This window comes from Protopterus annectens, chromosome 8.part1 (assembly GCF_019279795.1).
Source record: "Protopterus annectens isolate FY-2018-M chromosome 8.part1, PAN1.0, whole genome shotgun sequence".
Lineage (NCBI taxonomy): Eukaryota > Metazoa > Chordata > Ceratodontiformes > Protopteridae > Protopterus > Protopterus annectens.
This window is the reverse complement of record NC_056742.1, coordinates 129,262,827-129,278,779: the sequence shown is the minus strand read 5'-3', so window position 1 is coordinate 129,278,779 and position 15,953 is coordinate 129,262,827. Positions and strand designations below refer to the sequence as shown.

Sequence of the window (15,953 nt, the reverse complement as noted above, 5' to 3'; positions counted from 1 at the left end):
TGCAATCAGGGCATTATCAATCTGTGCTGCAGAGCTAAAAGAGTACATAAAGAGTGAGAAAAATGCAAGTGTTATAGGTTCATAGGTAGATACTAGGCTATCTGCCCTAGGGCATTTATAAGCCTAGCTAGAGTGTATTTGGCTTCCACCTCCCTATTAGATTAGCCTACTGTGCCTCTGCAAAGTAGGTTACAGAATGTACCCTTTCAAGATTAGTTTACTGTGCCTCCGTCTAGCATGTCAACAGTTATTGAAATAAGTGCTAAATAATTATCTCAATATTGCTAAAAGGCTGTGTTAGGCAGCATATTTATACTGTAGAAAGATTTGAAAACAGTAACAATGGATATCTTACAGAGGCAGTACCTGGACAAATTGTATGTGCATCTGGACATAACACACACATATGTATATACAGATGAGAGATATATTAATATCCGTTTATCTATATTTATCTATAGTTATCTACTGTTATATTTGGACACATACAGGTATACAGCTGTTTAAATATGAAAGCATTGATATAAGCAGATAGACAGACACAGATATATATATAAATGCATAAAAATACCATATTAAGTAATGAACCTACTGATAATATTTTACTTTTTTTTTTTAGACTAAAAAGTAAAGCAGGAGAAAATGCAACATATGAGCACTGAAATGCCTGCACACTCCTGTGACTAGACTCTAGGCTATCAGCATCAGTGAATTTGTGCTGCAGTAAGTAAATGAAATATGTGTAGATGTTGTGTCCCCACAGATTTAAGACATATTTACAATCATATGCTGTGCAAATTTGCAAGTTAAATTCCTGTCTAATCTAACAATGTTAAATGCAACTTTTACCAACTACTTTAAAATGTAATATGTATATGTCCTGGGAAACAAATTAATGCTGTGTGGCTGACCCTACCATCTAGATAACTTTTTATTACTTGTGAAGAGCAGAAAATGATCTTTGTATCCTTGTAGAAGTATGTCAAACATACCTTCAACATTCACCTACTATTAAAAACAGCCATCCTCAAAATCTCCCAAGTTTCAACATTTTAACTGTAGAAAAACTTGAGGGTTTGGATAGATGGATAGAATTCCCCCAAAGAGTGGGTCAAGAGGTCTGGAATTTGATCCAGAATCCAAGGTTCCTCCAGAAGATGGGTCCAAAGAAAAGGGTACCAAACTTGTCAAGGCCAGTAAGGAGCAATGAGGGTCATAGTGCTTTTCAACGAGCTGGCTTTCTGCAGTACTTCGGGAAATAGAGGAAAAGGGGGAAAAGCAAAGAGTAGTCTCAGGGCCAGTCATGAACCAGTGCATCCCTTGGTGACTTCCCCGGAGGAGGAATGGCATTCATGGAAGTGGTGAAAAGGTCACAGCAAGCCTGGCCCCATTTTTGAGAGATCTTTTCCACAATCTCTGTCTTCAGGGACCACTCGTGAGGCAACAGAATAGCTCTGCTGAGTCTGTCCGCTATCACGTTGGATTTCCCTGGGATGTGCGTTGCTATCAGAAAATGTTGAGAAGTGATCACCCATTGCCAACTCATTGTGCCTCCTGACATAGGGGGTAAGATTTGGTTCCTCCCGGCTTGTTTATGTACCACACTACTGACATGTTGTCTGTCTGAATTGCAAACGTCCCTATTGGTAGAGAGTCCTGAAATGCCTGCAATGCATAGAGCACCGCTCTTATCTCCAGAACGTTGATGTGCAAGTGGCTTTCATGTTCTTGCCATAGGCCTTGGACTGTCATCCCCAGATAATGCCCCCCCACTCGATCTGCAAAGCGTCCATGGTCAGTACTGCATTTGGTTGAAGAAAGACAAAGGGGAGGCCCTGATACAACTGGTCTGTCTGCAGCCACCAAAGGAGATCTTTTTTGCAAGATTCCGTGATGACAATCTGATGTGATAGAGGAAGATCTTGGATTGACCACTGAGCAAACAGCAACGACTGCAGAACCTTCATGTATAGTCGTGCTAGGGGAACTAGAAAAAACAGCTGCTGCCATGGTGCCCAGAACTTGCAGCACATATCTGGCCTGAACCTTCTTCTTTGACATCAAAATCCTGATTTGCTGATGAAGGGACTGTATTCTGTCTGGGGTAAGTTTTGTAATCATATTTCTTGAATCCAATTCTGAGCCTAAGAAGGTAATATGCTGAGACAGTGATAAGGCAGATTTTTTTAAAGTTTAATGTGATGCCTAGTCTGGTGCAAAGTGACATTGTTTAATCCCTCATTCATAGTAGTAGATGCTTGGTGGTGGCAGTGAGGAGCCAGTCATCTAGGTATGGAAACACATGGAATCCCTGACATCTCAAGTGAGCCGTGACCACTGCCATGCATGTGGCAAACACTCTGGGGGCTGTAGTGAGACCAAAGGGCAGGGCTTGAAATTAGTAATGACTGGCTCCTAGCCGAATGTGTAAGAGTCTCCAGGATCACCTGTCCATCTTTATATGGTAGTACGCATCCTGGAGATCTATTGAGCACATTCAATTGTCTTTCCTGATAAACAGGAATATTGTCTGCAGTTACCATCCAGAACTTTGACTTCTTCACTGCTTTGTTTAGCTTGCTGAAATCTAGAATGGATCTACAGTCCCCTGTCTTTTTTGGAACTAAAAAGAATCTTGAGTAAGTTCCGGATCTCATTTGATCTGCGGGGACCTCTTGGATGACTCTTTTTTTCTAGCAACGAGAGTATCTCTTGAGTTGCATAGTCCTTTTGACTGGGTGGAACGTCTAGTAAGGACTGGTTTACCATTGGGGGAATGGAAAATAGTATGTAATAGCCTCTGGATATAAATGTTTGCACCCATTTGTCTTGGGAGATTTCTTACCAGGCATTTGGGTACAGTGACAACTGACCCCTGACTGCCTCCAGAGAAGAGCAGGTGGGCCTCCTTTCGGGAGCACTGGAAGGACCTGTCAGAAAATGTATATCTGTCACCCTGATTCTGAAGACCCCCTCTGCCGTGAGGTCAGTGTCTTCTGTTATAACTTCCCCCTCTGCTCCTGGAGAAGAGTCATCACGTGCATCAGAGAAACCTTTTTGGGGCTTGTGGAACCACATCTTTCTGCCCTTTTGACCTTTGGGATAAGGTCTAACTGGGGCAGAAAAACGGACTCCAACATGCAGATAAGGTTTTCCCTTCCTGCTTGTACCTGGTCAAATTATCTTTCATCTTTGGTCCAAAAAGGGATGAACCATCAAAGGGGGCGTTGGTGAAGGAAGACTTGAATGGTTCAGCAAAGTTGCAAAGGCACATCCAGGAATGTCTCCTCAGAGAAATTCCTGTTGCTGCTCCTCTACTTGCTCCATCAGCCACTTATGAAATCAGTCTCATGGAGGAGTTTACAATGGAATTGAGGGTGGAGAGCTGTGAGGATACTTTGTCTGCGAACCCCAAAGCTATAGTACCCTGAAGGGTATCTCCAAGTTCTTTGAGGAGATCCCTTTGAAGTCTCGTAAAATGGATGAGGTAATTCAGTGACCATAGGGTGAAGGCCACTGAAGAAAAGGCATGTTTTCCATATCTCTCCATAGTCCTAGACTCTTTGTTCGGAGGATAAACAGATGAGGGGGTCTCCAATAGCTCCTTCCTGGTGGCTGCCGCCACCACCATCGCATCTACAGGGACACCCATAGTCAAAAATTCCTTCTCTAAGGGAGCAGTAATAAATTTGTTAGGCCTCCTCAGAACAGGCTCCACTGTATCAGGCGATGTCCAGGCCTTATGGGATATGACGCCTAATAGGTGGTCATATGGGGGAGTCATCCAGGAGGTGGAAGGGCGAGACCCAAAAGCCTCCAAGTATACAGATTCATCATCTGAAGGGTTGGTGGTCTTCCAGCTACTCCTCTGTTTCAGGATCTCAAGGATGTCTGCAAAGGAGACATCCTCAGAGAGGGACCATGGGGACCCTGCCAACTCATCCAAATCGGTATCAGAAGTGACAAACTCAGGGGAGTCTGTGCTTCCTCTTGCACAGTCTCTTCTGAGGGACTTCTTCAGAGAGGTACTCCGGAGAAGTTTCAGAAAAGACAATGCCACCTGCTTCCTGAGGTTCTGGGCCTCTACGCTTGGGAGGAGGCGGTGGTGATGAGACAGACACTGGCACCTGGGAGGAATGAGAAGTTGGCTCCAACAGCAGGGCTGTCTGAGAAGACAGTACTCTCTCCATCAGTTCAGAAGCCCCCCTGCCCCACTCTGAAGAGACCCTCTGCTCCGAAGAGACAGAAGGTCGACTCCAAGGCAGAGCAGGTGACTCCGAAACTGAGGTAGGAGCCAAGCTTAACCTAGCTGAGGCACCGAGGGGCAGAGTCGGATCAGAAGACTGTCCATGTTGACTCCCCTTCCCGGACCAGACTGGTGAGCATCGGCTCCTAGACTCCCCGACATTGGAAGGAGCCAAGGACATCAGAGCCAAAGTCAGAACCAAAGATTCCAAAGATGGTCTTGGTGCCGACAGTTCCGCTACTATCGGATCCAAGCTCTCTGGTTCCAAAGACTCCAGGGTGATTGGAGGAGGAATCGATGAAGCAAGCATCATATGGGATGACTCCTATTCCTTTGGGTCTGGAGACAACAAAATTTTAGCCAGGGACGGTGTTCGAAGCTATCTCTTCACCACCCACTCCACATCTTCATCAGATAAACTCCTGGAAGAACTGGTGGAAAAGGAGATCTGCCTCTATCCAGAATAGGAGATCTCAGCATCAGAGATATCAGCTCCAATAAAGGAGACTGACTCCTCAATACTGCCGGCTCCGTAGACAGTCTTGGTGCCGAAGAAAAAGCTCCAGGTCTATCGGAGTTGACAGCCCTCGGTTCCAACAACATAATATTTTTTGGTGGCTCCGAAACTGGAGCTATTGTGGCAAGTCTTTTGGATAATTTAGACTGGGCTTAAGAAGGGGAGAAAGATTTGGAGCTCTGAGAGTTGTCGTAAGTTTCCTGAAAAGGCCCTTTCAATAAACCCCTTGCCATCAGTTTATTCCTACGCTCATGGTGCACCCTGCTACTGAACCCATGAAATATGGTGCAAGGGTCCTGTAAATGGATGACACCAAGGCAATAGACGCAACTCGTGTGCCCATCCATAAGAGGCATCTTTTGTGTGCATTTATCACACTTTTTGAACCCTGACTATCTATGCTCCCTGAGTTATTCTTCTCTATCCTTGTCTTTGGACATTATGCGGCTCTGAAACAAAGGATGTAACTATAACTATACTAAGACAAATCAACAGCAAAAACTACTATAAAAGGGGAAAACTTTTTTTTTTTTTTTTTAAATCCTCTGACGTAAATGGATTCCACTTCTACACAGACAAGACAAGGAAAACACAGGGGAAGGAGCCCTCTAAGTCAAACAGAAACTCTCACCAGGTTGGGAAGGGGATTTCTAACTAACTATGGTGACCTAACACAGACAACATGAAAAATAACTCTCTAGAAAGGTAAAGGGAGCATAAAGAGAGAAAATAGACTGAAAAAACCTATACTTAGCCAACGAGCCAGCAGGAACACTTCTCAATCGCTTGAGCAGCAAATTAGATCAGGGGATATGGCCTAGAGCATCATGGGATAGAGCTTAGCCTCGAGCCAGTGGAAGCTCTCGAGGTTTAGTATCCAGCTGAGCCAGAGCCGTGAACGGCTCCAAACCCAACCAACCAGCAAGAATTATGGTGAGATAGGACAACATAACATTGTTGGTTTTCTATGAATTGTGGACTGAAATGTGTCATCATCCGTGAAAATGGTTGTATCTTAAAAAATCATGTGGTTATCACGAACTTGATAAGTAAAACATAAAAAAAATTGTCCCATTAATGAAGGCCACAAATTGTTTAATCATTGAAACAGGAACCATCCACAAAATAAAGATGTCATCCAAATAAAAAAGACAGAGCTTATAAAATGTATTAAACTCAGATTTAAATAAAAAAGTCCTTTCCCAAGTAAATATAACCATGTTAACACAGATTGGGGTTGCATGCAGCACCCATAGCAAAGCCTATGGTTTGTTTGAACACCTCTCCTTCGAAAAAGATAAAATTGTTGCTTAAAACCATTTCCATGAATTCCAAAATCAACCTGATGTCAGGGGTGGTCAAAAAATTAAGCGATGACAAAGAAAAACATTCAAGACCAACCTCCTGGGATACACATCAATCAATGGTAAAAAAATAAATAATTTCACCAAAAACTGTGTTTTATTTTCCCTAAAAAATCCCAAGAATCTCTTAAATGAGGAATAAAGGAATATGCTGGTTTGAGCAATCAGTGGCCATGGCAAAAGGGCAAGTTTTGGAGAATTGTATAACATACAAATAAAACACTGGCATATAATGTTGGTTTTATAATTTTAAAAGACACGAACAAACCTTGAAGATAGAAGCATCCACCTCCTGATTGTAGTCTTGTTTCCCAGCATGTTTCCAAGGAATGCGAAACATGCTCTTATCTTCATGTTCCCAAACCAGTCCTGGGTACATACCACTATCAATCTGTTCAATGAGCCACTGTTTGAGGCGTCGGCCACCATTCCTGTCACACATCCTAATCTGCAAAGGCAGCAGTGTCTTACATTAAAACACTGAAACTTCACAAAATATTGATAAACCATTTATAGTCATATAACCAGGTTTCCATCACGTAATAAAACAAATGGTACATTCACAATGATGATGAAAGGTATGAAAAAAGCATTGAATTTATCCAAAATTAAAAACATTTCAGAAGCAAGAAGAACAAAGTCACATTCATTTTAAAGCTAAGCCAAATCAATATAATTTCATCAAACAGATGATCATACAATGTCAGAACAGAACCTCTTTCCCTGAGACTTCATCTAGTGGTTTTGCTCTAAATTATATAAATTCACAACACCACTATGCAGCATGCTGGGTACCTACAATATTTATTCAGATAATATGTGCAAATGTAGTGACAATCATGTGATTTGCATGTATATGTCCTATGTGCCACAGTCACCAGCATTGCCAATAACAACTGAAGCTTGTAAGAAAGTGTAGAATAAGGTTTGTGATCCAAGCTATCAATTTCATCCCACAGTAATTCCCAAATATGTTAAATACATATTTGTAAGTACTTGCACTTTACTTTTAGTTAATAAAATATTTTAGTCACTTGTATAATCTCATTTATCATAGCTAAAGCAATGTAATAAGATTTATAAACAAATACATTTTCCACCTTAATGCAGAGCAGGAAACTGTGCAATATTTTTCTTGAAGTAGCATCATATTTTAATCAGTCAAACTTTGACAAAGCTCATGTGAGCTAGGGATCATACATGAATAATAAAGTGTGTATTTGGCAGAACATAGCATAAGGTTAATGAATACTTAAAATGTGAAATAATTTGGGGACTGAAATAAAAGTTTTCTGAACAGAATAGGTCACTTTTAGCTGCTGCACAGTCAGCCAGCCAATTACCTTTCCCTCCCAATATTGCCACTCTGATGTCTTTTAATGACTTACAAAAACATCATTAAGATCCAAAATGAACCATGTTTCCATTTAACTTTCCAGGATTTGAGAAAGCATCTTTTAAAAAGATAACCATACCCAAAACTAAGAAAACAGAGTTACCATTAAACGTATTTGTCCTGCATAACTAATGTACCCGAATTGATTAAAAGTTTTTAATTTGTTATACCACAAAATAGCCTGACTGAAAGTTGCCATATTTGTGTGCTTTTGTTCTGCAGTCACATTTTTTTTCTTTGATGGTAATTTCATGGGGACACAGAGTGAACTGTTACTGTAGTAACACCTCTCAGCCTACTTGCTGTAATAATACTGTGCTTTCATGTGCTTTTGATTGTATCTGGCAAGTGTTTTCAGTCTTCCTTTTATAACAATGTGTGATGTATGCTTTGTATTAGTATCCATCTGTTACACAGCATTTTAAAGCTTATTTTTACATTAGCAGTGATAGTGCAGCTTACTCAGTACTTTTTGTTCAGACTTATATCTGTATTACAAAGCCACATTTTTCTAGTTTATGTACAAAACATCACCTGCAACTGCTACAACACACAAAACAGACAGACTGCAGCTGGTATCTAGGTTTCAAGACTTTTATTGACAATACATAGCTAGAATAAGAGACTTGCCTAATTCTTTGCCTTGTAATGGATGCAATAGGTTACACAAGTATCACAACACAAGGTACTATTTATGACTGAACTCTTTGGTGTGAGTATTCATGGTAATGTCACTTTTGCAGAAGTGAAGGAGATCTAGTAGGAGAGGGTCTTTCATGGTATGGAAGGCTAAGCAAAGATCACCATTCAGGAGCACATATGAAATGGAATGCACTGACAGGGATTTCAGTCTATCCGGGTAACTTAAGGAGATTAATGTTGTGATTTCTTAGTTAAAATTCTTTGGTCCACTTCACCCAGCTTGAAGTGTTTGGAGATGCAAATGCTAAAGGGGTCACTGCATTCAGGAATGGTCCAAATGAGGGGTGAATATACAATAATTATGACTTGTATGGCTCTGGCTCTAGTGGATATTCCCTTGGAAATCAATTGGGTAAGATTGAATGGTTTAATATGATTGATACATGGAGGTTATTAGCAATGATGAATGTATCTAGATCTCCAATGACCATGTTTGTTTCAAGTGAGGTGTTATTTATATAGTACTTACAAGCATAACCTTATTTTCCAAATAATCGTGTAATCATATTTGAGGAGTTTTGCAAACCTGTGTATGGAAAGTATTTTGAGAAGTGGAAATGTGATTTTAAGATCATTTTAAGGAGGAACATGTACAAATTTTGGACTACTCTAGGGTTCATCATTATCATTTCTGAAGCTATTACTCAGTTACCCTATACAGGCTTTTCTATAGTCATGGTGACAAGCCTGGGTGGTTAAGTATAAAATGACAAAGAGCAATACGTCTTATACTGCTAAACCTGCTTCTGTTATCATGCAATGTTTCAGGCCATTACATCAAAATATCTAGAGTAAATATATGGAAATCAGCACTATAGAAAACTCTTATTTAACTTTAGTGCTGCTAAGATGTCAGAAACTCGTCTGTTCAGGAAATAATTTCCAGTACTGAGGTACATTATGTATGTACGCATGTATTTCCATCAGAATGATAAAGAATAATGTTGACCTAAATGTGTTACATCCAGGAGTGGAAGGTGCAAACAAGGGATTTTGGCAACAAAGAGAAAATGTAAAGCAGAAGGTTTAGTAAGAATCTCTGTTTAAGGTTTAATAGACATGCAAGGAATTGCACAGACTTTTGCAAACAACTTAGACAGTATGGCATTCAGAAGGAATGACAGGGAGAAAGGGTTTATGGCTGTTACGTAACTGTGCTGCCAACAGCAACTGCAGTATAAACACTGCCTTCACAATAATTATATATTTTAAGCAAACAAAAGATGATAAGCAGATAATAAAATGACTAGCAGGACAAAGGTAGTGGAACTCCAAGGGGAAAATGATCCTGTATTCCATGACTTGGAGCAGTAAAGGATCAAGGCACAAAATGACACAGAAAGAGTAAAGAAGACAAAACACACAGGTCACGCTTTAGACAGGTCAAGATGCCAGCAAGGACACAAAGCACACTGCCACAACTGTCTGTATGATGGCATCTTTGACCCATTCACCCTAATAGGGGAATGAATGGGTTTGGCTCATCTCAAAAGGGATGATGATTAATGGGAAGCAGCCAAAGTGGGAAACTGGAATTTTCAGGAGTGAAACTGCAAGTCTTGCAACTGTAAAAAAAAAGGGTAATTGTAAAAGCTGTTTGAGTATGGACTTGCTATCACTACAGCTTTGTAATACCATTTTTGTCAGTAATATATAGGTAAAATCATTGTGCCCATCTTCAGAGCATGAACAGCCAAAGCCAACAAATAAAACAAGCCTATTTTTTCACTGTTTTAAGCTATCCCTCCCAGTGGTTTTGTATTATGAAAGATTGTATCTGTCATGGTTACCACCCTCTCCAAAACAACTGAGTCAAAGAAAAAGTAAGCATTTTGAAAAAGTAAGCATTTTTCTATCTGTTTAGATACCTTCCACTGATCTGGTGCTGTAGAAGTAAATTATGAAGGGTGCACAATATAATTTTTGCAAAGCTCTGTGTGACAAATTATGGTAACTTTTTGTTTTGCCATCTTTTGAACTCCGTGCCACAACATCATGTCACTTGTTCCCAATAATAACAATCATCTATGTGATGCATTCAGTGCACAATCAAAGTAGTCTTCTAAATATGAAACTCCATACATTGTGGTCTTCTCTCATGCAAGATGAAGACAAGTATGCACCAAAAGTAGGATTTTAGCCAGTAAAATGGCCAAAAGTGCTTCAAAGTAAACTGATGAGTTACTTTATCAGTGCCCCACTCATCTTAAAATTGTGCTTCATACACAGTAGTTAACTAACAATAGGCAGTGATAGCTAAAAACCACATTTTTTAACAAAATATAGCCAGTCACTTTTGTGGAAGGCTATGTTTTGCTTTCTTACAAAATGTATTAAAAAGAACTCTGCTTGTTTTAAGAGCTCTTTACGTGGAACATTATTATTGTTCTCCCTTTTTGTTCTTGCATAGCTACGCCCCAACCCTTTATACATTTACAATTATCTGACTAACCTTATGCCCCCAACCCTTTATACATTTACAATTATCTGACTAACCTTATGCTCCAACCCTTTATACATTTACAATTATCTGACTAACCTTATGTCCCAACCATTTATACATTTACAATTATCTGACTAACCTTATGCCCCCAACCCTTTATACATTTACAATTATCTGACTAACCTTATGCCCCCAACCCTTTATACATTTACAATTATCTGACTAACCTTATGCTCCAACCCTTTATACATTTACAATTATCTGACTAACCTTATGTCCCAACCCTTTATACATTTACAATTATCTGACTAACCTTATGCCCCCAACCCTTTATACATTTACAATGATCTGACTAACCTTACGCCCCAACCCTTTATACATTTGCAATTATCTGACTAACCTTATGCCCCCAACCCTTTATACATTTACAATTATCTGACTAACCTTATGCCCCAACCCTTTATACATTTACAATTATCTGACTAACCTTATGTCCCAACCCTTTATACATTTACAATTATCTGACTAACCTTACGCCCCCAACCCTTTATACATTTACAATGATCTGACTAACCTTACGCCCCAACCCTTTATACATTTGCAATTATCTGACTAACCTTATGCCCCCAACCCTTTATACATTTACAATTATCTGACTAACCTTATGTCCCAACCCTTTATACATTTACAATTATCAGACTAACCTTACGCCCCCAACCTTTTATACATTTACAATGATCTGACTAACCTTACGCCCCAACCCTTTATACATTTACAATTATCTGACTAACCTTATGCCCCAGCCCTTTATACATTTGCAATTATCTGACTAACCTTACGCTCCAACCCTTTATACATTTGCAATTATCTGACTAACCTTACGCCCCAACCCTTTATACTTTTACAATTATCTGACTAACAAGTCTTTGTTCTCATTTCATCCCATGAAGTAAATGCATCACTCTGACCATGACCACTGTGCTATATTAATTTCCTTTCTTCTTTAAAGATGGTACTGCAGATTAATTTCTCCACAGCCAAATGACTCTACTGTTTTATGAGAGGCACCACAACTATAACAAAATGCAAGCAGTTTGGTTTATACCACTATATCATTTTTACCCTTATTGTCTCTAGGAATATTCCTTCTCCAAGTACATTCCATGATGGCCCACTGTCCCTTTGTTTATTCTCTTTTTATCTCAATTATCTCATGATGAATACCTACAACTGTTTAACCTGTCAATGATCCTGTTATCAGAGCACAGCACTGTCTCAGTGGAATTTAACAATACTGAAGCAGAGTCCTTCACATAAAATGTGGATCAATGTATTAGTTAAAAATGTACATATATCATGAGGTCACAAGATATGACAGTATAGGCATGCAGAGCTCATGGGGAATATTGTTTCTATGAAATGTACTGTTGGAGTAAACCAGTAAATAATTTGATGCAGCATATGTTGTCAAGGCAGTAGAATTAGTTTATTTTAGCACGCTGACTTTACTAGTGGGAGCATAAATCCATGTATGTACTCTAATGAAATACACATTTCTATTGGCATAACTGAGAAATATGTTTTACAGCTTTACAAAGTGCAATGTGTCTAAAAAGTGGGAGCAGTGAACATGGGTCAGAAGTACTCATGGCTTATTAGTGGTTTGAAGTTATAAAGTAAGCTGACGCTACTTTGCAGTCTTTCACAAAAAGTGCATCCAGGTTTCATGTAGGAGGACAGCGTCTGTTATGCTTTTTGCTTACATGGTTGCTCACATAAGACAAAGAAAATATTAGCACTCATTTCGGACTTGAACTCAAGGCCTACAACATTTAATGTTGGCATCACTGCTCTTGGACCAGCAAGAGCCTTTGTGGATACGATGTTTTTCCTTTCAACTAGGAAATCCCCAGCAAGGTAATTAATGTCAGGTTATAAACACAAACACACACATACACACAGCCATAGCTACTGTACTTTTTTGTAGCATTTACTAGTGCTAAAATGTAACGTTTTACCTTTGGTATGGAAAACAGCCCTTTCTGAATCCTTGGTCAAGTATCATTTCATCATGTTACCAGTCAGTAAGTTTTGCATGTTTGGTCTTATAGTAATCATGTTCATTTCAATGAACTGTCCCCACTTTCTTTAATCTCACAATGGTACATTGCTTACACCTGTAAAATGTTCGAACAAACATCAACCATATGCATTTTCTGTGTAAACTCATCCACCTCGATGAGCCAGGTGCACAAACCACAGCACTGCATTTTCACCATACTGTGCCCACTGTCACCAGCTGCTATCTCTGACAGAAGTAGAACTTCATATGTTTTTGGGGTGCTATCACTAATGTCATTCTCCTCAAAAGAAGAAAGGGGATCAGAATACAGTAAGACAAAAGCAGTGGAAACACTGAGTACATTACACGAGAGGAAGTGGGGAGTAGCTTAACAGAAGGATACAGAGTGTCAAAACAGAAGAGGTGCCCATTTTGTAAGTTACAGATTAAACAAACAGCAAACATTTTCATTTAAACATGCATGGTTCATCTCCTCTCACTGGATAAAACGTAAAGAAAGCATGTTCCTGTGTTACTGACAGCTTATATGAGCCTAAGCTCGATCCCTTCTCTCCAGGCTTTTTCTGTCTCGGCACATAGCCATTCTATTTCTACTCTGAATTCAACAGAATGGAAATGATAGGTGAGAATTCTCCAATGAATTAAAAATGTAAACAGGAATATTTGGAAAGAATTTACTAAGACTAACATATCCTTGTTCCCATGTTTCATCAGTTCTAAGGTAGACTATGGTTACTGTAGTTGGGAACTTATTATTAGCATTATATAATACATAATATATAATGAAACCCACATTACATATACACCATGGTGCAGATTTCATGTGTTTCAAGACCTTATACAACCAAAAAGAACTTAAAATGCACAATGTATTTATTTTTTAAAATGTGTTTTTCCCACTCCAGCACATACAGCTGTAGCCTTCCTCCCATAGCTCTGAACTGTCCAGATTTTCACTGAATGTCCAGATTTTTACTTCATATGTTTGGTCTGTTCCTCATACAATTTGTTGTTCCCTGACAAATCATTGAGGAGTGAATTATAGCAACTTTCTAAGTTTATAAGAACAATATTTAAAAGTTGCCCCTATATGGGGGCCTTTGTACCCTCATTATTTTTTATTTGCTAAGAGTTTGTGAGGCATGCTTCCTCCCTTACTTTTGCAGGTCTTTCTTGTAGTGACCTGGACAGGAAAGTAACTTAATTTCTCCCTTTTTATTATTTCTTCCTTTTTTTCTATTCAGTTGCTGTTACTTGTTTTGATTTTCAGAACTGCACTAAATGTCTAAAGGGTGTGATTCCTGGTTAACTAATGCTTGTGTACTCTTTTAGTTAATATAGATTTTATTTCATGTAAGTTCTACAGACCTCTAAATGCATTATAACATCTCCTTTCCTGGTTAACAAATACTTGTGTACTCTTTTGGCTAACATAGATTTTATTTCATGTAAGTTGTACAGACCTCTAAATGCATTATAACATCTCTGTGCATATATTGCCTTGCTAGTACTGCTTTATTCCTGCTGGGTACTTTATTCAGAAAGTGGGTTCAGCATTCACGAATGAAATCTTCACTTGTTTAATGTATACAAGTGTATAGGATACAGCATTATTTTATTAAAGGCAACACTCTTTATGCTTTTACATCATTTACACTTGTTCTGTATATTTAATCTCTCTCCTACTAGGGTCAGTGTATCTACCATAGCTTAAGACCTTCCACCCCCAAAATGTAGAATACTGCCTCTGATAATATATGCTATCATTGAACAAAGAATGTTAGCAGATCCTATATCCTTAGACCTAAAAAAGACTGAAGTCAGGCACGTAATACTAATCCAGAAATGGGTGCTGGCTTTTCTAGAGGTGTCACTAAATGGTTTGGCAGTCATCCTACTGACAAGACATTCAAATTTCCTGGGTCCAATATAATCTCTGATACAGGGACCATCAATAAAGTGGTCCCACAATGGCAAACCCTAAGGTACATTGTTGTTTTCTTTATCATTAATGACCTCACCCAAGATCTGCCACAAACCAAATGCATTCTATTACAGATTATATAAGCATCACAAATCTAACAAGAGACTACAAAAATATTTCAAAGTTATATAGAACTGACTTGCTAATAACAAACTACTAGTAAATATGCTAAAAAATAGTAACAGTACACACTGTTAGAAAGTAGACTTTACTTATCACAAGACAACACAGCATTCTGAAGCTTCGGATGCACTTTCAGTTTACTGTAACCAAGATGTTTCTATTCTACAAAGCTATTACAGGAGATAAGATGGCATAAACTTTCATACAATCAAATACTGAAAACAATGCAGTGCACTGCATTTTTAATGTGAAATAAGCCCATCCAACCCTATTTACAAATATTTACATTATAAAACAACTCAGAGATGGCTACTTACAGCAACAAAGGAACATCCAGCATCCAATTCTTGTTACCAGACCTGATGAAATTATGACGTTGTAATTTATTACAAGGAAGTAACAAGATGTCCATCATGCACATTTTCTTCTTCGGGTTTGCACTAACATCCTGACTATTCAACATTCTGTCTGCTGATGGACTATTTTTTTACATATGTCTGAATTATTCAATGACATTTTAAACACAAAGAATAAGCATTCTATGTCTACCAGACTTATAATTGCAATGTGGAAAAAATATACAAAATCCAATTCAAACAGATAGATGAATGTTATACCACACATAAAAATAATAAGACATTTAATACAACCTATAATTCAGAAAACCAAACAAGTAAAAAAAAAATACTCCCAAAAATTACTATTACTGACTCAACAGGAACACAGTTATCCTGGAGCACACAACAAAAATATCTAAGCATTACTTTAGATCAAAACCTCTCCTTTAACCTACATACGGAATCTTATGTTAGAAGTGTTAATTCAGTTAACAATCTTTTACAAAGTATCTAACTTGCTCACTAACTGAAAGTAGGTGTGCTTTAGCTATAAATACACTGCTCTCTAGGATTGAGTACGGCCTCCCACTGATACCACTGCTCCCTGCTCAGAGTACAAAATTCTTAGGTTTATTAATCATGCTAACACTGAGCATTGCTAGACTACATGACATAACTGGCTTCCAGTAACAACTAGGGTACTACAACTTCTCAAACACAACAGTTAAGCTTCTATGTGGAAGATTATGTCCCTCTC

At 38.7% G+C, this 15,953-nt stretch overlaps 1 protein-coding gene across 2 annotated transcripts in view; it reads right to left on the bottom strand.

Moving 5' to 3' along the window:
- The window catches only part of IRF8 (interferon regulatory factor 8), a 69,159-nt gene that overhangs the window by 41,144 nt on the left and 12,062 nt on the right, over positions 1-15,953 (bottom strand). The window contains exon 2 of one of the 2 annotated variants that reach the window (XM_044081760.1): positions 6,396-6,575. The exons of the other annotated variant lie outside the window; for it this stretch is intronic. Coding sequence (XP_043937695.1) covers positions 6,396-6,569 — 174 coding nt within the window. The 5' untranslated portion in view covers positions 6,570-6,575. The remainder of the gene's footprint in view (positions 1-6,395; positions 6,576-15,953) is intronic. 2 annotated transcript variants of the gene reach the window in all.